This window comes from Anser cygnoides, chromosome Z (genome assembly GCF_040182565.1).
Source record: "Anser cygnoides isolate HZ-2024a breed goose chromosome Z, Taihu_goose_T2T_genome, whole genome shotgun sequence".
Taxonomy (NCBI): Eukaryota; Metazoa; Chordata; class Aves; order Anseriformes; family Anatidae; genus Anser; species Anser cygnoides.
The window spans coordinates 64327675-64349830 of NC_089912.1; the positions used below are offsets into that span (position 1 = coordinate 64327675).

Sequence of the window (22156 nt, forward strand, 5' to 3'; positions counted from 1 at the left end):
TACTGTCACCTCTGAGGGTGGCCCCGCGGCAGGATGTGGTCCTCACCGCGGGAAGGTGACGAGACGCACGCTGCTCACCCTCCCAGCTGTGCCACGGATGCCACGCGGTGACAGCGGGGTGGCCGTGACACTTGCCAACCCGACAAGCCCAGGGTCACCTGTGGTGTCCTAGGCGCTGAAACGAGGCCAGATGCTGCCTCTGCAGTTTTGGCTTGGCCTTGCGTAACCGGAGCACGCCTGGCGTGCCGCGGGAGGCAGCGGTGGCTTGCGACACCCCCTTGTCCTCTGCGCGGAGCCCAGTTGTGCTCAAGTCCGGATTTTTCCGACGCGGAGCAAGGGGAAGTGTGAAGAGCGAGAGAATGAGCAAGTACACAGGGCTTCCTGGCAGCACGGGGGCCACGCTTCCCCTTCGGGCACTTGAGGTTTTTATATGGGGTAATGTAGGACTCTTGGAGAGGTCAGGCTGTTAGCACTGGGAGCACTGCAACGGAGGCCCCGGAGATGTGGGGTTTTTTTTAGGGGATTTTTTTTTTTTTTTTTGACATACTGAATTTTCCTAGTTATTTTCCAAAGATTCCCCCAAAAGGGGAACTTAATTCCTACTGATGTGGTTTGCTTTCGCAGCTCCATAAATATTTTTTGAGCCTCTACACTGGAAGACTCCGAAGTCTCCATTAGAGAAAACAAAACACCTCAAGGCTCCTACCACCGGACAGGCTCTCAGGGCCTGGGATCACTGCCATGGCACCCACGCTGCGGGTCCCCGTGGTTGTCACCAGCGTGTCACCCAGCATCTGCTCTCAGCCTATGCTCAAGCACCCAGCCAGCACCTTGGCTTTCCTGCCCAAGCGTGCACCACCAGGTCTCAAAGACCATTTATGCCCTTCTGGTGGCCTTTTTCCACAATTCTTTCTATCAGACATTAACGGGGGAGAGAGCTGTGCTGATGTAGTCTCTGCATGACTTTACTGAGTGTGGAAGCTCCATCTTCCTGCAGAAACGCGGTCCCGGAGAGCCAGGCTGCTCACACATCCTTCTGGGAACGCTGCTGCCCATCCCGAGGGGCGGCTCAGGCATTGTGTCGAGTGGCTGCTCCCATCGAAGAGCCCAAAAACGGCCTCCCAGACCAGAACTCAGAGAGCTGCGAGGTTGTGAAACGGGTGTGAAGCTGCCCCGGTGCTCCGAAGAACGAAAGCAGTGCTGACACCCGCAGAGGTTCCCTCTCCAATGAGGAAGCCTCTCGTACCGCATGCAGCTGCTCTGCCTGCCTGCTTCCTTTCGGTGCTTGCACATCTCGCAGTCGGGCGGGCGCTCTGAGCGGTGGCCAGCGGGACGAACCCTTGGTCCTGCCAGGGGAGAGAAGGGAGCATGGCCCTGAGATGGAGCCTTCTCCTGGCCCTCATGCCTCTGCTGGCAGCAGAAGAGATGGAAAAGGATGTGACCGGTGACGAAGAAAATCGCCAAGAGACAGGTAAGAGGTGGTCGCTCTTCTCCCTGCAAGAGAAAGTGTTGCTGCTCCCTTGCTGCACGTTCGCCGTGTACCGTCACCGCCGGCAGCACACAGCAGCTCTGTCAGAGGCTGGAGGCGATGTCCGTGCCAGGGACCGAGACATGAGGGCATCGGTTGGGGAGTGGTGGGGTGAGGCCCCCCAGCACCAGGCAACCCCCAGCTCCCCCTGTACAGCAGCAGGCTCTGCAGCCCAGGACGGGGTGAGACGACGGAGTGCGAAGCCCACAGGGGTACCTCGCAGCAAGGCTTGCTTTCTAAGAGCGGATCGAGGTTGTTTTGCTATTTCCAGCATCCGTCAGCAAAACTGAGAAGTGGGACTGACATTTTAATCTCAGCAGAGCCGTTTAATTGCATGTCTGGAGGGCCAGATGCTATGTGAGCTTCCAGGAGATGGTGAACCCATCCGGGGCAGCACCGCCTGGGGCCTGAGTCCAGGTCTGGGGACCATCACCCTGCCTTGTTCTGCATCCATCTGACCGGGAGTCTGTCTCTAAACTAACCTTGCTGCATCTGGGTGGCAACAAACGTTCAATTAGCACGTGCTCACGTTGTACGGACCTGCTGTATGTATGTCCCTGGGCTGGCACAGGCTGGAGGAGCCCGCGAGTCGAGGACCCTGGCTGTCACCAGGGCCCAAAAATGGGACTGGGTTTTTCAGGTGCTGATTTGAACTCAAGCCAATTGGGGGACGGCAGGGTCTGTGCTGCATGGCACAGGCCAGGGGAGCTGTGCCCCTGTAGGTACAGGGAGTGTGAGCACAGCACGCCGTCACTGGAAAACCAAGGGCAAAGCCTGCAGCAGAAGACATCCTGCCCCTTTCCCAAATCCTCCACCAAAGCTGTCCGGCTGGGCCAGTGCGTGCAGCCGTGGCTCTCCAGCTTGTTTGCACGATGCACAAGAGCAGATGAAGGCCAGGACTCAGCTGCAGGATACAGCGAGCACACGGTGGCTGGCAAGCCCTCTGTATACTCTGCACGTCTCGGTCACCTGTCCATCCTAGGAGAACTCCGGGGTTGCCTGCAGCGGAGACGGTATTGCTGAGTTTGCACCTTGGTGTTTGTGAAAAAGAGGAATCGAAACACAAACACTTGTTGGCCACACCCAGAGGCACGGGCAGCCCTGCCAGCATGTGGGCACATGCAGGGTACAATCAGGAAGAGGGGAACATGCCAGGGGAGAGTGGATGAGCTGCGGCACACTGCTGTGCCTGTCTGAACGCCAAAAAAAGTCCCCTCAAGCCATGGCACAGGCAGCATGGGGCTGTCCCCGTTCAGCAGGGCTCCCGCGTGCCAAATCCTCCGGGCCAGCCTCACCCGTGCCCCAGCTCTGAGCACCGCTACCTGAAAAGCTGCAGGCAAGGCGATGCGCCTGGGAGCGAAGGAGTGGGGGTGGCGGGCAGGGTTCTGGGGACGCGCTGAGGAAACAAGATGACAAATCTGCGTCCCAGCACTGGGGAGGAGGCAGCGCTGCGTGCGCGGTGCCAACGCTGCCGGCAGAGGATGTGGTCGGGGCGTGTGGCGCAGCGCTGCTCTGTGCGCTGAGCAGGCTGCATTGTCCCTTTGTCCTATTGTCCCCTGGCCGTCTTTCTGCACGGCTCTCTCAGAGCTTTCCTCAACACCTGGACAAAAGCCTCGTGCCCTTACAGTCCCGTTGCGCCCAGGAAGGAGGCGGAGAAGCTTGCAGGGGATGTTTTCCTGCAGGGCTGGCTCTGTTTGGCAGGCTGGCCCTGGCCCCTTCCCGTCACCCCAGCCTGCCACTGCACAGTGATTCATTAGCAGACGCCCAGGAGCCGTAGCAGAAATGCCCAGCACTAGGTAAAATGAGGCTCTGTTCAAACTGAAAGTCCTTGTGTTAGTGGAATTGAACTGCCAGCAGCTCTTGTCCTCGTGGGGGACTCCAACTTCCCAGACATATCCTGGAAATGCAATACAGCTCAGAGGAAGCAGTCTAGGAGGTTTCTGGAGAGCGTGGAAGATAGTTCCCTGATGCAGCTGGTTAGTGAGCCTACCAGGGGAGGTGCCCCACTAGACCTTCTGCTCACAAACAGAGAAAGACAGGTGGGAGATGTGGTGGTTGGGAGCTGTCTTGGGCAGATTGACCACGAAACGGTACAGTTCTCTATTCTTGGCGCAGACAGGAGGGGGACCAGTAAAACTGCTGTCTTGGACTTCTGGAGGGAAGCCTTTGAGCCATTCAGGACACTGGTTGGCAGAGTCCCTTGGGAGGCAGTTCTGAAGGGCAGAGGAGTCCCGGAAGGCTGGGCACTCCTCAGGAAGGAAATCTTAATGGCTCAGGAGCAGTCTGTCCCCACGTGCCCAAAGACGAGCCGGCATGGAAGAAGACCAGCCTGGCTGAACAGAGAGGTGTGGCTAGAGCTTAAGGAAAAAAAGAGGGTTTATGATCTTTGGAAAAGAGGGTGGGCCACTCAGAAGGATTATAAGGATGTTGTAAGGATGTGCAGGGGCAAAATTAGAAAGGCCAAAGCCCATCCGGAGCTCAATCTGGCTACTGCTGTTAAAGATAACAGAAAATGTTTTTAGAAGTACATTAACACAAAAAGGAGGACTAAGGAGAATCTCCATCCCTTACTGCATGCGGGGGGAAACTTAGTGGCGAGAGACGAGGAAAAGGCTGAGGTGTTTAATGCCTTCTTTGCCTCAGCCTTTAGCGGCAAGACCAGTTGTTCTCTAGATAGCCGGTACCCTGAGCTGGAGGAAGGGGACGGGGAGCAGAACGTGGCCCTCACAACCCACGAGGAAATGGTTGGCGACCTGCTACAGCACTTAGATGTATGCAAGTCAATGGGGCCAGATGGGATCCACCCGAGGGTACTGAGAGAACTGGCTCAAGAGTTGGCCAAGCCGCTTTGCATCATTTATCAGCAGCCCTGGCTATCAGGGGAGGTCCCAGTCAACTGGCGGCTAGCAAACATGACACCCATCTACAAGAAGGGCTGGAGGGTAGACCTGGGAAACTATAGGCCTGTTAGTTTGACCTCAGTGCCAGGGAAGCTCATGCAGCAGATTATTTTGAGCGCCATCACGCGGCACTTGCAGGGCAAGCAGGCGATCAGGCCCAGTCAGCATGGGTTTATGAAAGACAGGTCCTGCTTGACGAACCTGATCTCCTTCTATGACAAAGTGACGCGCTTAGTGGATGAGGAAAAGGCTGTGGATGTGGTCTACCTTGACTTCAGTAAGGCTTTTGACACCGTTTCCCACAGCATTCTCCTCAAGAAACTGGCTGCTCTTGGCTTGGACTGGCGTACGCTTTGTTGGGTTAGAAACTGCCGGGGTAGCCGGGCCCGAAGAGTCGTGGTGAAAGGAGTTAAATCCAGTTGGAGGCCGGTCACTAGTGGCGTCCCCCAGGGCTCAGTACTAGGGCCAGTTCTCTTTAATATCTTTACCGATGATCTGGACGAGGGGATCGAGTGCACCCTCAGTAAGTTTGCAGACGACACCAAGTTAGGTGCGTGTATCGATCTGCTCGAGGGTAGGAAGGCTCTGCAGGAGGACCTGGATAGGCTGGAGCGATGGGCTGAGGCCAACTGTATGAAGTTCAGCAAGGCCAAGTGCCGGGTCCTGCACCTGGGGCACAACAACCCCAAGCAGCGCTACAGGCTGGGAGACGAGTGGTTAGAAAGCTGCCTGGCTGAGAAGGACCTGGGAGTATTGGTTGATAGTCGGCTGAATATGAGCCAGCAGTGTGCTCAGGTGGCCAAGAAGGCCAACAGCATCCTGGCTTGCATAAGAAGCAGTGTGGCCAGCAGGTCTAGGGAGGTGATTGTCCCCCTGTACTCGGCTCTGGTGAGGCCGCACCTTGAGTACTGTGTCCAGTTTTGGGCCCCTCGCTACAAGAAGGACATGGAGGTGCTCGAGAGACTCCAGAGAAGGGCAACGAAGCTGGTGAGGGGTCTGGAGAACAAGTCTTACGAGGAGCGGCTGAGGGAGCTGGGATTGTTCAGCCTCGAGAAGAGGAGGCTCAGGGGAGACCTCATCGCTCTCTATAGGTACCTTAAAGGAGGCTGTAGCGAGGTGGGGGTTTGTCTATTCTCCCACGTGCCTGGTGACAGGACGAGGGGAATGGGCTAAACTTGTGCCAGGGGAGGTTTAGGTTGGATGTTAGGAAGAACTTCTTTACTGAAAGGGTTATTAGGCATTGGAATGGGCTGCCCGGGGAAGTGGTTGAGTCACCATCCCTGGAGGTCTTTAAAAGAGGTTTAGATGTAGAGCTTAGTGATATGGTTTAGTGGAGGACTTGTTAGTGTTAGGTCAGAGGTTGGACTAGGTGATCTTGGAGGTCTCTTCCAACCTAGACGATTCTGTGATTCTGTGAAATCCTGAGGGCAGCGAAAGCCCAATGGAGGCTGTGGAGGAGCTCCCTGTGGCTGCACAACCCGGCTGTGCATGAGGCTCTGTTCAAACAAAAGGCGTTGTGTTAATGGAAATGAGCTGCCAGCACGGGCTCGAGGAAATCCTGGGGGCAGCGAAAGCCCAAGGGAGGCTGCGGAGGAAAGCCAAAGGAGGCCCTGGGGCCGCACACCCCGGCTGTGAGCTGCATGCTGCCCCGTGCTGCCACTTCCCGCTCCACAGCACAGCTTCCCAAAACATGAATCTCACCTCCTGCTGTTCAAAGCCTGCCAGCTGCCCTTCTGCACCGTGTTGGCCTCGCTGAAGCTTCACCCGACCCCTTTTCTGTGTTTGGGGCCTGTGGGCGGCCGGCTGCACGGCCCCAGTGTGAAGAGCAACGTGCGCTGAGTGTCTCCCTGCTCGCGGGATGCCGCGAATCCCTGCAGGGCCGGAAGCCCCGTGCTCCTTTCCCTGCTCTCTCTGAGCGCTCCCGGAGCTCCAGACTGGTGGAAGGAGCCAGCCCCACGTGCTGTGCAGCGTTACCCCTGCCTCTGCCGGGATGTGCCCTGCGAGGTGAGGCAGAAACCCCTGGAGAGGTCCATCAGCGGCCGCAGCAGCAGCATGAGCCACAGCGCACGGAGGCACTGGGAGTCCTGCCCACGTTTGGCTCTTCCCATCCCACCGACGCGCTCTCCGTCTTCTCTGTGCAGGATGCCCCAAGCCCCGGTGGGACCCAAGCCTCCGCTTTGTCCCAGAGAGGAAGATTTATGGGGACAAGGAGGAGCTGACACTGAGCTGCCTCACTGGGGAAGATCCTCCTCTTGCTGTGATCAGATGTGCGTTGACAGCCTATCAATATGCTTGGGAGGTGAAGGACATGCAGGGAACGTGGCATCGCATGGAAATGCACCTGACCTGCACAGGTAAGTCGGGGGGCAGCAGCTCTCCCCTGCTGCGGGCTCGTCTCCATCAGCAGGGCTTGTCACGGGGATGTCTTGGCCTCGGCTCTGGGATGGCCCCGGCCGGGAGCAGCCTCCGAGCTGGGCCAGGACAGAAGCCCCCAGCGGGCCCCGGCCTTGCCTCTGTCCTGCCTCTGCGGCCTGTCTGCCTGAGCCACGGGGACGCTGGCGGCGGCCAGATCCTGCCCTCAGCCCTGCTCGCTCTGAGCACCTCACAGCCCCGCTGGGCTCCTGTCCCGCACCCAGGGGCCGCAGCGTCTCCTCGCCGTGCCGACGGCCGACCCCACCAACCCCGCAGTCCGTCATGGCCCAGCCTCGGCCCCCTCCTGCCCGAGCACTCCCGTCCCCAAGGAGGACTGTCACGCATTCTCCCCAACAGGAACATGCCAGAAACCCCTGTGGGACAAAAGGGTCACGCTTGTCCCAAGGAAAGGCAACTACACACTGAACGAGGAACTGAGGCTGTCTTGCCCTGGAGCTGTCAAGCCCTCCTTCACCAAGGCCAAATGCGCGAGGGAATTCCTAGGAGTAACTTCTGGAAAACCTGTCTTTGGGGTCGGCTGGTGGGGGAGGAACGGCACAGGCGCCTGGACCCGCATTGAGGAGCCCGTAGCGTGCGTGGGTAAGCGGGGCAGCTCTCCCCATCCCCTCTCTGCCCTCACGCTCCCGAACCAGCCACGACACTGCCTGCCCCAGCCCTTGCTTGGCGCTGCGGTGACCTGCCAGATGCTGAGGGGCTGCGGGGCCAGGAGAGCAGCACGCAGCGGGCAGGGCGCGAGCCCACGTATGTCCGCGGTGCGCAGGGCTCGTGGGGAAGGTGCAGGGCACGAGGCAGTAGCCCGGAGGCCAAATTCTGCCCTGTCCTCCCCCCTCGGAGCGCCCTCCCCCGCCACTGTGCCCAGGCAGACGCTGCTGTCCTGTGCTCAGCACCCCTCAAGTTTCCTCACGGCCTTGGTTCTGGCCTCCTTGTCCCCACTCTCACACAAATTTGCCTTTGACAGTGAAATGCTCGAGGCCCCAGTGGGACCCTGACCTTCGTCTGATACCAGAGCAGGACGTCTATGAGGAGGAAGAAGAAGTGAAGCTGAGCTGTCCTGAGGGTTCCCAGCTCCCCTTCCAGCAGGCTAAATGTGTATGGAGAGCTCAGGCTGTGGCTACAGGGGAACACAAGGGTACCTGGACACAGAGAAACAACTTGGGACGCTGGGTCCGCATTGCGCGCCCCATAAAGTGCATCAGTAAGTGTGGCGACAGGAGGTGCCTCGCCTGGAGCCCCGTGGCTCGGCGGCTCCTCTGGTGCCATGGCACGGCGAGGTGAAGGGCAGCCTGAGCTGGGCTTGGGGTCAGGTCCAAAGAGCGGCTGGAGGGGTCTCCTGCTGCAGGGGGGATTGTCCTGGGAAGCTGCCGGCCGTGGGATGTGGTGGGGGGCAAAGAGTGAGCATGGAAAGAAGGGTGGAGAAGGGATTTCATGGGCAAGTGACAAGGGGAGCCCTCTCCCTCCCAACAAGGCTTCCTGGGGGGCACGTCATGGCAGCTGGACGGCTCGCCTTCCATCTCCCTTGGGTGGCTGGAGGGATTGCTGGTGGTTGCCGACAGCTGGCGGTACCCTGCCCCACCTCATCACCCACACCCCAACTAAACCCTGCCTCACCTCATCACCCACACCCCAAGTAAACCCACTTTTGCCTTGGACAGAAACATGCCAAAGGCCCTTGTGGGACTCAGCACTCCGTCTAGCACCACACCAGGAGGTGTACACGGAGAACGAAGAAGTGATGCTGAGCTGCCCTGAGGGTTTCAAGCCGTCCTTCACCCACGTCAGATGTGCAGGGGGAGTGCAGGCATTAGGATATTCTGGATTTGCAGACAGAACTACATGGCTGGGGAAGAACAGCACAGGTGCCTGGATCCACATTGAGGAGCCTGTGCTGTGCCTTGGTACGTGGGGTGGCAGGAATTACCTTCTCTGCAGCCCTGTCCTCCAGTCCTACCCCTCCATGCCTCTCTGCATTTCCCACATCCCCACTGTGTCCTGGCCCATGCTCCCCATCCCTCGGTCTCCCTGGGTTTGATACCTGAGACCACTGCCCAAGCAAACGGTGGCCCAGCCTCACCCACCCCTCCCTGGGCAGCCCCAGCCCCAGCTGCTGCTCACCTGCTTTTACCTCTGCCAGAAATGTGCCAAAAGCCCTCGTGGGACACAAGGCTCCGTCTGGCACCAGACCAGGAGGTGTACAGCAGGAACGAAGAAGTGATGCTGAGCTGCCCCAAGGGTTTCGAGCCATCTTTCACCCACATCAAATGTTCAAGAGAAGTCCAGTCCATCAGCACTGGGAAACCTGTGTACAGAGAAGTTTGGATGGGAAAGGGCACAGGAGGTGCCTGGACTCGCATTCATTCCATGGTGGAGTGCGTGGGTAAGGGAGGGGCCAGGAGCTCTCCTGGGGCCCCTGTGTGCCAGAGGATTTAGGGGGTGATCCCAAAGGCAGTGGGAGGCAGCCCCTGCACCTGCCCAGGGCTCGCCCGCGGTCCCCAGGGGTGCCTGGGCAGGGAGGGGTCTGGTGGCAGCCTCTGTGCCCGAGGGTCCCGGCAGGAGGGGGCTGCGGCAGCCGGCCGGGGACAGCGGCTGGAGCTGCGCCCAGGGGCCAGGTTGGAGCGCCCGGCATGTGGGACGAGGGCGCCCAGAGCCCCTGGAGCTCCTGCTCCTCCTGGGCCTTCTCGGGAGGGCTGGGGAAGCAGCGTGGGGCCCTTCCTGCTCCCATCCCCTTCCTGGGGCCATGGTGCAGGAAGGTGCTCCACATCGTGTCCCACAGCTCCATCCCTCACCGTAGTGTGCCAGGACAGGGATCTCCTGCCACGTCCCCTGCCTTGCCCTGCACGGCCAGCCTCTGCCCTGCTAGCACCTTCCCTTCTTGTTGGTGCAGGAAAATGCCAGAAGCCCCAGTGGGACCCCAGATTAATCTTTGACCCAGAACGGGCATCCTACATCCTCAATGACATGGTGACGGTGAGGTGCCCTGAAGGGTACTGGCCTCCTCCCACGAAGATCACCTGTGTACAACCTACCCCAAGCCAAGGCTCCCCAACTCCTCAGAGGTTCTGGTATGTGAGGAGAAGCACTGGCCGCTGGGAGCCTCTGGATCAGTGGCAGACCCTGACGTGTGTGGGTGAGTGAGGGACTTGAGAGGGAAGGGTGGGCCCGATGGCGGTGTCCTGCCTTCGCGCTGGCCCTGTTCCAGAGGCACGCACGGATGTTCCCGGCCGGGTGCAGGTGCACTCTGTGGCGAGAGGGCCAGCGCCTGCGGGAGCATTTCCCTCCCGAGGGGCTGCGCCCGCTGCCAGGGAGCAAGGGGACGGAGCCAGGGGTCTGCTCCCAATAGAAGTTGCCTCAAGCAGTGAGAAGTGATGCAAAGCTCACGTCCAGCTTCCGAGCACACCGTGATCCAGACACCTCCAGCTCTGCAGCTGGAGACCTGGCGTGGGCAGTGTCACCTCCGGCTTCCTCTCCCTGCAGCTGGGGGGGAGCAGGGCTGTCAGACCGCAGCACCCTTGCAAGGGTGCCAGGGGGAGGGAAGGCAAGGCAGTGACTCTTGTGCAATGCTTCCTTCACAGAGGCCTTCCAGGTTGTGCCTGGGACCTTGGAGGTTTCCACCATCAGCATCAAACTGAACTGGACCTGCAGTCCGCCTGATGCCTGCCAGCGCATGCAGGCCACGTGCAGGCTGGCAGGGCCTTCCTCCCCTCCCTGTGAGGCTGAGGAGGTCACAGGACAGGAGATTCTGCACGGCCAAAATGGAACATTTACCTGCAACCACCTGCAGCCCTTCACTGACTACAGTGTCACCATCTCAGTGCCCCCCAGCACGATCCTATTCACATGGGTGATCAGGACAGAAGAAACAGGTAGGTGTCCACAGGGGAGTACAAGAGAGAAGGGACATTTCTGGACTGTTTCACAGGTGGAGGAGGCAGATAAATGTCTTCTTCACCCAGCAGCTGATCCTGAGCACCCTCTCCCCACTGGCACCAGGAGCCGCAGGCACCCAGCTGTAGGCTCAGCCCCTGGTGGGTGTCCCCGTGTGTGACCCCGTCTCGCTGTGCTTCCAGTGCCCGAGAAGCCGGAACGGCTGTGGCTGGATGCCAGCACGGGGACGCTGCGGTGGCAGGCGCTGCCCTCCTGCAAAGGGGAGATCCTTGGATACCAGGTACCAGGGGAGCGGGGGCTGCCCGTGGGCCCCGCGCCTCGCCAGGTGCCTCGGGCTGGGTGCTGGGCACAGGCAGGTGGGCAGACCATGGGAAATCCTTGAGGACCTTGAGATCCACCCTCCTGGCTGATTTTCTAGCTGCTGTGATACGTTTGAGCATTTCTGCCTCCCTCTCATGTTTCCCCTGCTGCCGTGCTGCCTGCAGGGGTTGCGGGTGCTCTGTGCCTGGGGGTTTCCTCCCCAGCACTGCACAGCCTGTGGTTTGGCACATGCTGGGGCTCTGTGCGCAGCACTTTGTGACGTGTTTGGCGGCACAGCCTCACGGGCTTTCCTGTGCTTCCTGGGGCCTTATTTCTGGTTTCTGGAACAGGAAAGGCTGTGGTTTGCAGTGCTGGGGGCAGGAGTAAGGGCGCCAGTGCAGCACCCAACTTGTAGCCCTGTGGAGATTAGATGTGACTCATGCCTCACTGAGGATGCCTTGGAAATCCAACCAGCCTGGAGAGCAGAAGTGTGCTCTGAGCAGCTCCATCTGCTGCTGCTGCTGCGGTGGTATCTTTGGTGCAGCAGATTGCTCTTGTTTTGAGTGCTGGCTCCAAATTCCCTCCTCTCCTCCTCTGGTGTGCGTTGAGGTCCACGCGTGGGGCCCAGGCTCCCGCTGGCGTCCCTCCGGGAGTTTCCCAGCACTGCGATGGGTGCAGACGTGGGGAGCACCGCAGCGCTGCTGGGCTATGGCAGGCTGTGCGGTGGGCACGTTCCCCTCCAGCTCCGTGTCCTGTCCCCAGCTGAACGTCACCACCAGGGGCCCGCAGGACGGCGGCTTCCTCCAGGTCGAGCGGCTGATGCTGAGCAGCTCCGTCACGGAGCAGCCGCTGCCTGCGCACGGCCCTGGCACCAGCTACACGGTGGCCGTGCGGGGCCTGACGGCTGCCGGGGCCGGGGCAGCACTGCTGGAGGAGTTTCAGACCAACAGCTCGGGTAAGGGTCTGTGTGCGCTGCCCCTGCTCCTGCCCTGCCTCGCCGTGCCTCCTGCTGATGCTCGTCCCCTGGGTCTTCCTCCACAGAGACCCCGGACCCCCCTGATGTCAGCTCCCGCCTTGTGCGCGACATCTCCCCATCCCGAGGCACGGCCGTGCTTCCCCTCCGCCCCATCACCTGGGTCCCCGAGGCGGGCAGGTGAGTGCAGCCCCGGCTGCTCTGCTCTGCACAGCCCCGAGCAGCGCTGTCACCTGCAGCTGCCTCCGTCCAGCTCTTCCCTTCCCCATCCCCGTCCCCATTCCCGTCCCCGTCCCCATCCCCATCCCCATCCCATCCCCATCCCATCCCCATCCCCGTCCCCGTCTCACAGCCCTGCCTTGCAGCGAGCACCAGCTCCTCGTGGCTGCGACGCACAATGGCACGGCGCTGGAAGGCGCCTGCTCGGGGGAGCTGCAGCCCTTCAATGCCAGCCGCCCGCCCGACGCCTACGTGGCCGCCGTGCTCAACCTCACCGCCCCCACGGCCTTCGTGCTGGGCGACGGGACCCACGGGCACGGCTTCCACAACGCTCCCCTGCGCCCGGGCTGGGACTACACCGCCCTCCTCCGCCTCGTGCGGCGCTCCCAGCAGGTAGCCGTGGCGGGAGGCTGCAGCTCCCTGGGGACGCTGCCAGCCAGGGATTGGGCAGGGCAGCGTCCCCCGCATCCTCGGTCATGGCCGGGGTGTTTGGTGGCCTGGGTGGCCACCATCTGAACTCTCCTTCCTGTTTCTCCCAACAGGAGGAGACGTTCACCTGCGTGTGCTACAGCTTCTCTGTGGGTAAGTGGGCTCCTCTGCTGAGGGGCTGGCTCACCCCGCGCCCTGTGCCCAAGGCTTTCTCCCACGTCCTCCCTTTTCCCAGCCTGGCAACTTGCTGTGGACAGGAGCTGGCGAGTGCAGGAGCTCCCTGTGGGGGCACAGCAAACCTCTCATTTCCCATACCCTGGGGTAATGCTATAGCCAGATGCTACCTTCATCCTCTTGGATGTTCCCTGGATCTTGAGGCCACTTGGGCACTCGTGGCACAGCTGGAGCCTGCACAGCTTCCATGTCATCATCTCATATTGCATCTCAGTCCTAATGCTGCCCTAGTACAAGTGCAAACCCCAAAAAACTCAAACAATTCACCTGGCTCTGGCCATGCCTGGGGACAGTCATAGAGGCACGCTGACACGCTATGAGCCCATCCTGAAGGGCTTCACACCAAGCAAACACCCACTCCCGCACAACCCTAACTTTTCCACAGCACAGAGCCTGCGGTGGGTGATGAGGGAAGCTGCTTTTCTCCCCACAACCCTGTGAGGTCTCTGGATTTGGTCTCTGCAGAGGCCTGATCTTGAGCTGTGCTGTTTGCAGGGCAGGAGCCGGCGCCTCTGCTGAAGACGTCTGTGCTGACGGCACTTGTGGTGACAATGGTAGTTCTGGCACTGGGGATTCTGCTGCTCTTCCTGCTCTTCAGGTTAGTATGTGCCTCTTCTCTTCTGCTCTCTGTGCTGCCATGGGACATTCAGGGCCTCGGGCAAGCCAGGGTGAACCCTGATATAAAGCAGGGCTGCCACACTGGCAACCTCCTCTCCTCTCCATCTTCTGCGTGTCCAAGGGCCTCTCTTGGTGTTTTGCAGGCGAAAGCACAATGGTTCAAAAGCGTCTGAAGGCAACAGCACTATCCCCCTGAGAAAATGTCGAGGAGGTGCAGTATCAGCAGAGGCCCCATCTGCACAGGCTGCCTATTAAAAGTGCAGGCAGGGTGCTTCCAGTCACTGTGAGGTCCTTACAGGGCCAAGGGAGGTCAGAATTGGCTGGTATGGGGAAAGGAACACATCCCCAAATAGGGGGACCTGGATGGGGAGGGACAGCCTGGGCTTTGGTGGGGTCCTACTCCCAGCTGTCAGGTCACCTTCTCTCCTGGTGGTCCCCATAGGTGTGAACAAGCTGACCACACAGATCCCAGTGGAGGAACTGCTGGAGGCTCTGAAGAAGCTTAAGAGGGCAGAAATAGAGGCAGAGCGAACAGAGGATGAATCAGCCAGCAGTCACGGTGCCGGGCGGATGGCAGAGTATCAGGTCTGGTTTAGCTTTGCTTTCCCATCTGGCTACACTGCCTGTGCAGTCCCGGCTCCCCGTGGGGCACGCGATGCAGGCAGCCTCAGCCAGCCCCAGAACTTGGGCTAATCCGGAGCTCGTCTTCCTCCTCCGCAGCAACTGACCTCCACGTTGTTGCATCCCTGCGATGCTGGGAAGGAGCCATGTAACCAGGGCAAGAACCGCTACAAGTGCATCATTCCCTGTAAGCTCTCTGGGGGCTGGCACAGGCATTTGGGGGTGGCTGGGCAGTGCAGGTCCTGAGGCCTGGAAATCTGCTGAGAAAGGAGCAGGGAGCCCTGGGTCTTCCTGAATTACACCTTCTTCCTGAAACAGTCATTTCACTGCTGCCCCAAAGCGACAGCCCGCTGACTCCCACCTCTCTTCTCTTCCAGATGACCACTGCCGTGTGGTGTTGCAACCCTCTGCAGACACGGGGAACGACTACATCAACGCCAGCTACGTGGATGTAGGTAGTGAGGAATCGCTGCCCTGGGCAGGGTAGGAGAGGTGCCAGCTTTCTAGAGGGCAGCCCTGCTTACACGGGTGTCCCCAAAGGACTGGCACTTGCTGTCCTCACATGCTGGCGGATCTGGGGGTGTTGCTCTCCCTGGTCCCCTCTGAGCTGCCTGCAGCACTCTGGGTTTGTGCACCATCCTCATCCCCAATAAAAAGTGACCTGCTCACAGTAGGAAAGGGACAGGGATGGAGAGGCAGCCCCTGGGCACCTGCTCTCCATGCTGGCCAGGACTGGTGCTGTGGGATATATTGTGCTGAGGGCTCTGGTACCTGTGGGGATGGACCTTGTGTTTCTTGTATTTCTTGTTAAATGTTTAACCTGGGTGATTGGAGCTGTTTGAACCTCTCCCTCACAGAGCTACCGGAGTCCACGCTTCTTCATTGCAGCTCAAGGTGAGTGCTTCCAGCCCCGGAAACTCCCCAGAGCTGGCACAGGGCCCTGCTCATGTCCAGGAGATGGCAGTCCGTGCTCTGAACCCCCTGGGGTGTGGGGAGCTGGGACAGCTGCCCAGGAGCTGCTAAGGACTCCGTCCAGGGCCCTCTATCTCTTGTGCTTTTGTTGTTTATGGTGGTCACAGCTGCTGCAGGACATGCGTGGTCTTAGTCTGACCACAGGAGGAGGCTGTGAGCCAGCTCCTGCACTGCCCAAGCTAAGGACACGGGCCCCACAAGCCTGGTTTGTTCCCCTTTGGAGGCTGGCGTGGCAGGGACAAACCTGCAAATGTCTGACAGTGCTGTCCTCAGCGTCAGGCTCCTTCCAACGGCACAGAGCTGCAGCGCGTCGGTCTGCTCCATGCAGCATGCAGTGAGGGGGTCTCAGGCTCCTTGCAAAGCTGCTGAAATGCTCTGCAGGAAATAGGACCCTAAACATGGGAGGAACTCTTGGTCATCTTCGGGATCTGGGTAGGGAAACTCCTGCAGCAGCTGTGAATCCCTGGCATACCCCAGGCTTGCTTGCCCTCCCTCTTTCCTGTCCCGCTTTCTAACAGAGGTGCTGAAGCTGGGGTGCCCAGTACCCTGTAATGCCCAGGCTGCACAGCATCAGTCCTGAGCAGAGGGAAATACGAGTCTACCCCTAGCCCAGGAGCCTGGGAGCATCTCCACGGCTTGGGCTCTGACACCAGGCTCTCCTCTTTCTCTTCTAGGCCCCTTGCCCGGGACGGTGGTGGATTTCTGGCAGATGGTCTGGCAGGAGAAGACCTCGGTCATTGTGATGCTGACGGGCTTAGTGGAGCAGAACAAGGTACAGAAACCATCTCCACCTCTGCACAGCTCAGGTCTCCCCAGTGCCCAGGTTTCCTTGCCTGCTTTGCTTTGCTCTCAGTGCAGCCCTCGATGAGGGCAGGGAGCAGCTCCGCACCAGTGCTGGCTTGTAACGCTCCCCGAATGAGCTTCCTGGTGCTCAGCAGTCTCGCTGCTGTTGACAGACCAAGTGTGAGCAGTACTGGCCAGAGCAGGAGCAAGTCTACGGGGACTTCACCGTGACGCTCAACAACACTAGGACCACCACGGGCCTTGTCACACGCATCTTCTGCCTGCAGAAGGTAAGACTGGCATGTAGCTGTGATGGAGACGCAGGGTGCTTCTGGGGTTCAGCAGCTGGTGGTCAGCCCTGCCTGGTCTCCAGCAGTAGCAGGTCAGCTTTGCTGTCGCTGGTCTCTGTCCCAGGGCACCAGCCCCAGGCTTTTTGGGATGATGAGACAGGTACCTGTCACCTGGGGCAGTCTGCAGACAGTCCCCATTGAAGCACCATGGTGCCTTGCAGCTCCTAAACCTGAACAGAGAGATTATGGTTTAAGGTAACTTACATGAGAACACTTCTCAGGACGGGTATTTCTGCTGAAGTTATACCTCAGATAATAAACAGGAACAAAAGAAGATGCAAGGAGGGGAAAACATACAAAATAGAGATGTTGCAGCTGGACATATTCTTGCCTTACCTAGAACAAAGTCCAGCTGAAAGCTAAAGCTCCAAGAGCACCTGATGGGGGACATAACAGTTTATTAGCTCTGGCCAAGTGAATGTGATGCTCAGGAAAAAAAAGATCAGGATGGGCTGGTACAAATGTGACTATATTCATATCAGTGCAGTATCAGCCTTAGGAAGTGTCTGATCTGGGGAAGCAGGGGCTTTTCAATGACTATGGAAAGACTCCACATTGTAATTATTTTTTCTCTGGGACACACACTGCATTTACTCCTCTGAGTTCACTGCTCTCAGCAGGGGGAAGCAGAGAATAAAGCAAATCTTGTGGCTTGGTGAATTTGCTCAAAGTCTTCAGCATACCCTTTGCTGTCTGATGAGCTCTGGTGAAGCAGTCATTGTGGTGGGGTGCTGGGGGGAGGCTGGGTGTTGGTGCAACCCTGCCGTGCCTTCTCTCTGTTTGTCAACATGCAGTTGCTTCACACAACTTTCCAGGCTGGCTCCTGCTCCCAGCCATGTCTCCCTCTTTTCAGGCAGGCTGTCCTCTCCCACGAGTGGTGGAACAATTTCACTACCAGCAGTGGCCAGACCACGGGGTGCCCAGAAACCCTGCCCAGCTCCTCTACCTAGTGGAGAAAGTGAACAACAGGGAGTCAGAAGCCCCTGCTGGCCCTGTGCTGGTGCACTGCAGGTACTGGGACTGGAATGCTTGGGTGTTGGAGCAAAGCTGGCCAGGGCAGCACCAACCTCTCTTTTTCTGTGTTCTCAGCGCAGGGATCGGGCGGACAGGTACCTTCATCGCCATGGACTTCCTCCTGAAGATGGCGAAGGCCGAGGGGAAGGTGGATGTGTTTCACTGTGTGCAGAAGCTGCGGGAGCAGCGGGTCAGCATGGTGCAGACCAAGGTGAGGAGAGTCGCCTGCTCCCTGCACGCTGCCAGGCTGCAGACGTGCTTCCCACCCTTCCCAGGGATGTGGTGAACCAAGCCACAGTGGACACGCTCTGCATGGTTCAGCCACAGGCACTGGAGCTGCCAGGTGATGGACACTGTGTGTTCTTGTATTCAGCACGGTGTCCAAACCTAGGCAGGAGCCACATTCCTCTGAGACTCTCCGAAGTGGCAGCAGCAGCAGCATTCACATGCACCAGTAGTCTGGCATGGAAGGGCTGTCTTATAGGCAAGGAGCATGCATCTGTGGCTTTCAGGATGTGTCCTTCAGGCTTTTGGGATGTTTGCCTGGCATCTTCTGGGCAGCAATGTCTTGGGCAAGGGACTATGTCCTCACGATCTGTTCAGTGCTGTGACCCTATGGTGGAACCTGTAGATTGGGCAGCACCATCCAGCTACTTGCAGGAGGACTAGTGCAATGGTTTTCTGAGCTTTCTTCCTCTGAGCAGGAGTCTGGTGTCTGAGAGAAAACATTAAACCACAGAAAGATGCTCCTGTCTGGGTTTTTGCATTTGCTGGTTGCTCCTTAGAGCAGGGCTGCATGCACTGAGAGGTGTCCAGCAGGGAGGCGAAGGATGGAGCTGGCACATTCCAGGTGCAGGTCGATGTCAGTGCAGAGCAGTCTCAGTGCCTGTGTTCTGGAGTCCCAGGGCTGTCCGTGGAGCTGCTCCAGACGGTGCACTGACCCGTGTCCCCACGCAGGAGCAGTATGCCTTCCTGTACGAGGTGCTGCTCGAAGGCCTGCTCTGCGGCAGCACTGGGGTCCCAGTGGAGAGCGTCGCCAGCCACATCCGCTGCCTCCAAGGAGCTGAGACCCAGAGCCAGAGCAACGTCCTTGAGAAGGAGTTCAAGGTACCACCAAGACCTGGCGCGCTGGGTCTGGGGCCTGCTGCCACAGCCCTCACCCAGCTGCGGTCTGGAGATGTTGGTAGTACTTCTCTGGGGTGGCTGAGGGTGGAAAGGGAGATGAGAGGCCGGACTTGCTAAGCTGAATCTTCCCTTACAGGCAGTGCAGAACTTCTCCGAGTTGTTCCAGCTCCTGCCATGCAGAGAAGCAGAGAAACCCAGCAACCAGCCCAAGAACCGCAAACCAGGGATCCTGCCAGGTACTGCAGGGCTGGGCAGCCCCTCTCTCCAAGACCCAGCTCCTGAGAGCAGCAAGGGGGATGATGCTGCTTGCCTCCCCAGCACCATGGGGATGGAGCGTTCTGCCCAGGGTACCAAGCATCACTTTTTGTTGGCGATACTTAGTACCATCGAATCATCTAGGCTGCAAAAGACCTTCAGGGTCATCAAGTCCAACCATCACCGTGGCCTACTGAGTCGGGAGGGTGGATTTACTGCTGCTTCAGGACTTTCCCCACCTAGATCCCCCTCTGTGCGGGCAGAGGATGGCTCATCTCTTCTCTCTCTGCCCCTTGCCTCCGCAGCGGATTCCTGCCGGCCCATCCTGATGTCCTCGCTGAATGCTGACGGCTCGCCGGGCTACATCAACGCGGTGTTTGCCAACGTAAGGCTCCAGCTTCAGCAGGGCTTGGAGCTGCTGGGGGCAGCAGAGGCTCCACGGGCACCACTGCTTGAGGCAGGGCTGGACCTTGTCACCCCATCTCGAGGGGTCCCAGCCTTGGGGCTTCTTCACAGTGGCTGTCTCGCAGCGGCTGGGGCCCTGCTGCCAGGAGATGGCTCCCATGATCAGCCTAAAAATCCACTGCCTTTCACCTGCTGGGTGCTCTGCATCTCCTCGGGCTCTGCCCCTGGGTCTGCAGAGCCTCCCAGCCCAGCCCTCGGCATCGTGGAGGCTGCCTAATGTGGTTATTGCAGGCACTGCTGTGTCTGTGGATTGCATGACCTCTAAATCCACACGCACACCCCAACCGGTGTGTTTTGCAGACGTACACCAAGGAGGACAGACTGATCATCACCCAGCTGCCCTTCTCCAGCACGCTGGTGGATTTCTGGGCTCTGGTCTGGGATTACACCTGCACAGCGGTGGTTGTGCTGAACCAGCTCCAGGAACTGGACAAGGTCAGCTGCCCTCCCCTCTCCCAGCAGCACGCTTTCTGCCTTCGCCCCCCCCATGCAGCTCTCCTTGCCAGGGTCCTGCTTGCCATGGGGACCAGCTGCAAGCCTGTGGGCTCCACGTGGCTGCGCCCTGAGAACGGTCCCAGCCCAGTGGTATAACTGGTATAACAGTGGTGGGGCGTCCCCATGGGCACAGGAAGAAGTAACAGGGGCAGCCCTTTGGTTTTGCTTCCCCTGACGAGGTATCATCTCTGCAGGGGTGTTATTTTTCTGGCTGCAACCTCACAGATTTGTCCCAAGCACAAAGCAGGCAGAGCACCCACGTGTAGGCAAGGGGCTGGCCCAAGTGCACCCACACGAGCTGCTGAACTCCGTGTGTGGGTCGGTTGGGGCATTGTGTGACCATGCATATATCTCCCCCAAGACGTACGTGGAGGTCTGGCCCACCCAGGGCGAAGCCATCTACGGCCGTTTCCACGTCCAGCTGCTGTCAGAGGAGCCTGGAGCTGGTTTCACAGTCTGGACACTCGCCCTCACCAACAGGCAGCAGGTAGGCTCTTTGCGCAGAGATGGCCCTGTGTTCAAGGCTGAATGAGGCCCACGCTGTCCTGCCTCTCCTCAGTGAAGCCAGTGGGCTTCTTCTCTACCCGACTCACTGTCTTTTTTCCCTACTAGCCCAAGAAGGCTGCGGTGGAAGTCCGGTTCTGGCAACTGGAGGACTGGCCCATGAAGCAGCGTCTTCCCCCGCACCCTGCCACCATCATCAGCCTGCTGGGGAAGGTGGAGACGCACCAGCGGCAGAGCCAGGATGGGCACATCCTCGTCACTTGCTGGTGAGCAATGTCTTTTGGAGCAGCAGTCATGGCACAGAGTGCAGGCCGTATCCTTCAAAGCAAGTCACATCTTTCTCAGCTCGGGTGAAGGGTAGACATGTGGACATGAGTTCAGCTGTGTTCAGGAAGGAAGGCTTCCCCATGGAGGCCTCCTTGGTGCAGGACCATCCCGAGAGCCTCAGGCCTGCATGGCTAGTGGGACAGCAGGAAATCTAGGGGAAGTGACTTCCCTTGCTCTCCCCTGCAGGGATGGTGCCAGCCGGAGCGGGATCTTCTGTGCTGCCAGTTTCCTGTGTGAGCAGATCCAAAGCGAGGGGCTGGTTGATGTATCCCAGGCTGTGAGGATGCTGAAGAGGCACCGCAGACAGCTGATTAAAGACGTGGTAGGTGCTGACCAAACTCAGATGGGGACGGCAACACCAGAGCAAGAACTGGTCTGTGCCTAGGTGCCTGTCCTGCACCCACCACACCATCCAGGTCCTCAAGGACCATCATGGTCTACATGGACCATTGAGGTCCTCGAGGCCATCACGGTATACACACCCTGGATGGGAGTGAGCAGCAGACACCTGGTGGTGCTGGTTCTTCTAAGATCAGCTGGCTACAGCCCAGTCCTCATCCACAGAAGCCTACATTTGTGATTCCTCACTGGGGGAAGGTGGGCTGTGACTGGGAGGAGGAGAGGGGGCTGTACCTCTGCCTGGCTTGCTCGGGGGGCTGTTGGCAGCTAGGCTGGCCTTCCATGACAGGCATTTGGGCACCACATACTCATGCGCATCCTTCTGTCCACAGGAGCAGTACAGGCTCTGCTATGAACTAGCCCTCAGTTACTTGAACTCATTTGAAACCTACGGCAATTTCAAGTAGAGTCATGGTCACAGCCCATCTCTGGCCAGGACTTCAGCTTTCTTGAGGAAACAGTGGAAACCAGAGGAGACAAGGAGGGTGTGCACAGCCCCAAGATGCTTTACTCTTCCGATGAGCCACTCCAAGAGTTCTCTGCAGCTGCACAGCACAGGCTGGACCATCTCCAAATTGTGGTCAGACTTTGAAGCAGGAACCAGAGTTTGGGCAGGAATTTACTTAGCACCACAGCCCGAGCAGGCAGGTCAGAGGAAAGGCACCAGTACTTGACACGTCCACGCTAGGGATGAAGAGAACCAGCTGCCCCACCCAGGCTCCCCTATCCCTTCAGGGTAGCTCCACCAACACCCCAACCGTGTTCAGCCAGGTGAGCCCCAAACCACTGTGAGATCCACAGGGCTGAGGAGCACAAGCCACCTGTCCTGCTTTGGGAGAAGCATGATGCCCAAGGCTATGAAGAGCCAGGAGAGAGACAATCCACCACCCCAGAAGGCTATCCTTGTCCTTTCCACCCCTCACAGCCCCCTTTCTGAAGCTCAGTCTTCCTGACGTTGATCCAGGTGCCACAACCCTACCAGCTCCAGAGAGGCTCCCTCACCAGCCTGTCTGGCTCCACCGTGGCAGTCCCAGATTGCAGCACCAACCCAGATCCCTGGACGTTGTTCCTGCAGGTTACTGCCCAGGAGAGGCTGCTGCACAACAGAGACTGCCTCTCCCTTTGCTGCTCAAGAGCCAAGGTTGACTCCATACTCTATTCCGTGTCTCACCAATAAAGGCTCTGTGCTGGCCATGGTGGTGATGAGCTCTGATCTTCACTTTTCTTCCAGGTTCGATCTGACATGGGGGCTGCAAAGGAGCTAAGAGCACATGGGTCCCCCAGCTCTGGCCAAGGCATGGGCACAGGACCATGCCTGTGTGGTAGGGGG

At 59.0% G+C, this 22156-nt stretch overlaps 1 protein-coding gene across 1 annotated transcript; it reads left to right on the top strand.

Annotated features, from left to right (window-relative positions):
* Positions 1 to 1134: 1134 nt before the first annotated feature.
* Positions 1135 to 22018, top strand: LOC106036398 (receptor-type tyrosine-protein phosphatase kappa-like). Its single transcript, XM_066987649.1, has 31 exons — positions 1135 to 1471; positions 6570 to 6782; positions 7198 to 7440; positions 7820 to 8056; positions 8514 to 8756; positions 8993 to 9235; positions 9743 to 9985; positions 10431 to 10721; positions 10926 to 11023; positions 11806 to 11998; positions 12085 to 12196; positions 12382 to 12628; positions 12778 to 12817; positions 13394 to 13496; positions 13660 to 13727; positions 13959 to 14101; positions 14237 to 14324; positions 14515 to 14588; positions 14995 to 15031; positions 15784 to 15881; positions 16066 to 16182; positions 17096 to 17253; positions 17332 to 17467; positions 18214 to 18363; positions 18518 to 18617; positions 18942 to 19021; positions 19402 to 19536; positions 19958 to 20083; positions 20209 to 20366; positions 20614 to 20749; positions 21159 to 22018. The coding sequence occupies exons 1-31, from the start codon at positions 1369 to 1371 to the stop codon at positions 21231 to 21233; spliced, it is 4488 nt and encodes a 1495-aa protein (XP_066843750.1). The 5' UTR covers positions 1135 to 1368; the 3' UTR covers positions 21234 to 22018.
* Positions 22019 to 22156: the final 138 nt, after the last annotated feature.

What these genes read in the sequence shown, in the direction of transcription:
- LOC106036398 (XM_066987649.1), top strand. Translation starts at nt 1,369, where the DNA reads ATGGCCCTGAGATGGAGCCTTCTCCTGGCCCTCATGCCTCTGCTGGCA. An exon ending in TCAGCATGGTGCAGACCAAG is followed by an intron (nt 17,468 to 18,213) that starts GTGAGGAGAGTC and finishes GTCCCCACGCAG; the next exon opens with GAGCAGTATGCCTTCCTGTA. An exon ending in CAAACCAGGGATCCTGCCAG is followed by an intron (nt 18,618 to 18,941) that starts GTACTGCAGGGC and finishes TTGCCTCCGCAG; the next exon opens with CGGATTCCTGCCGGCCCATC.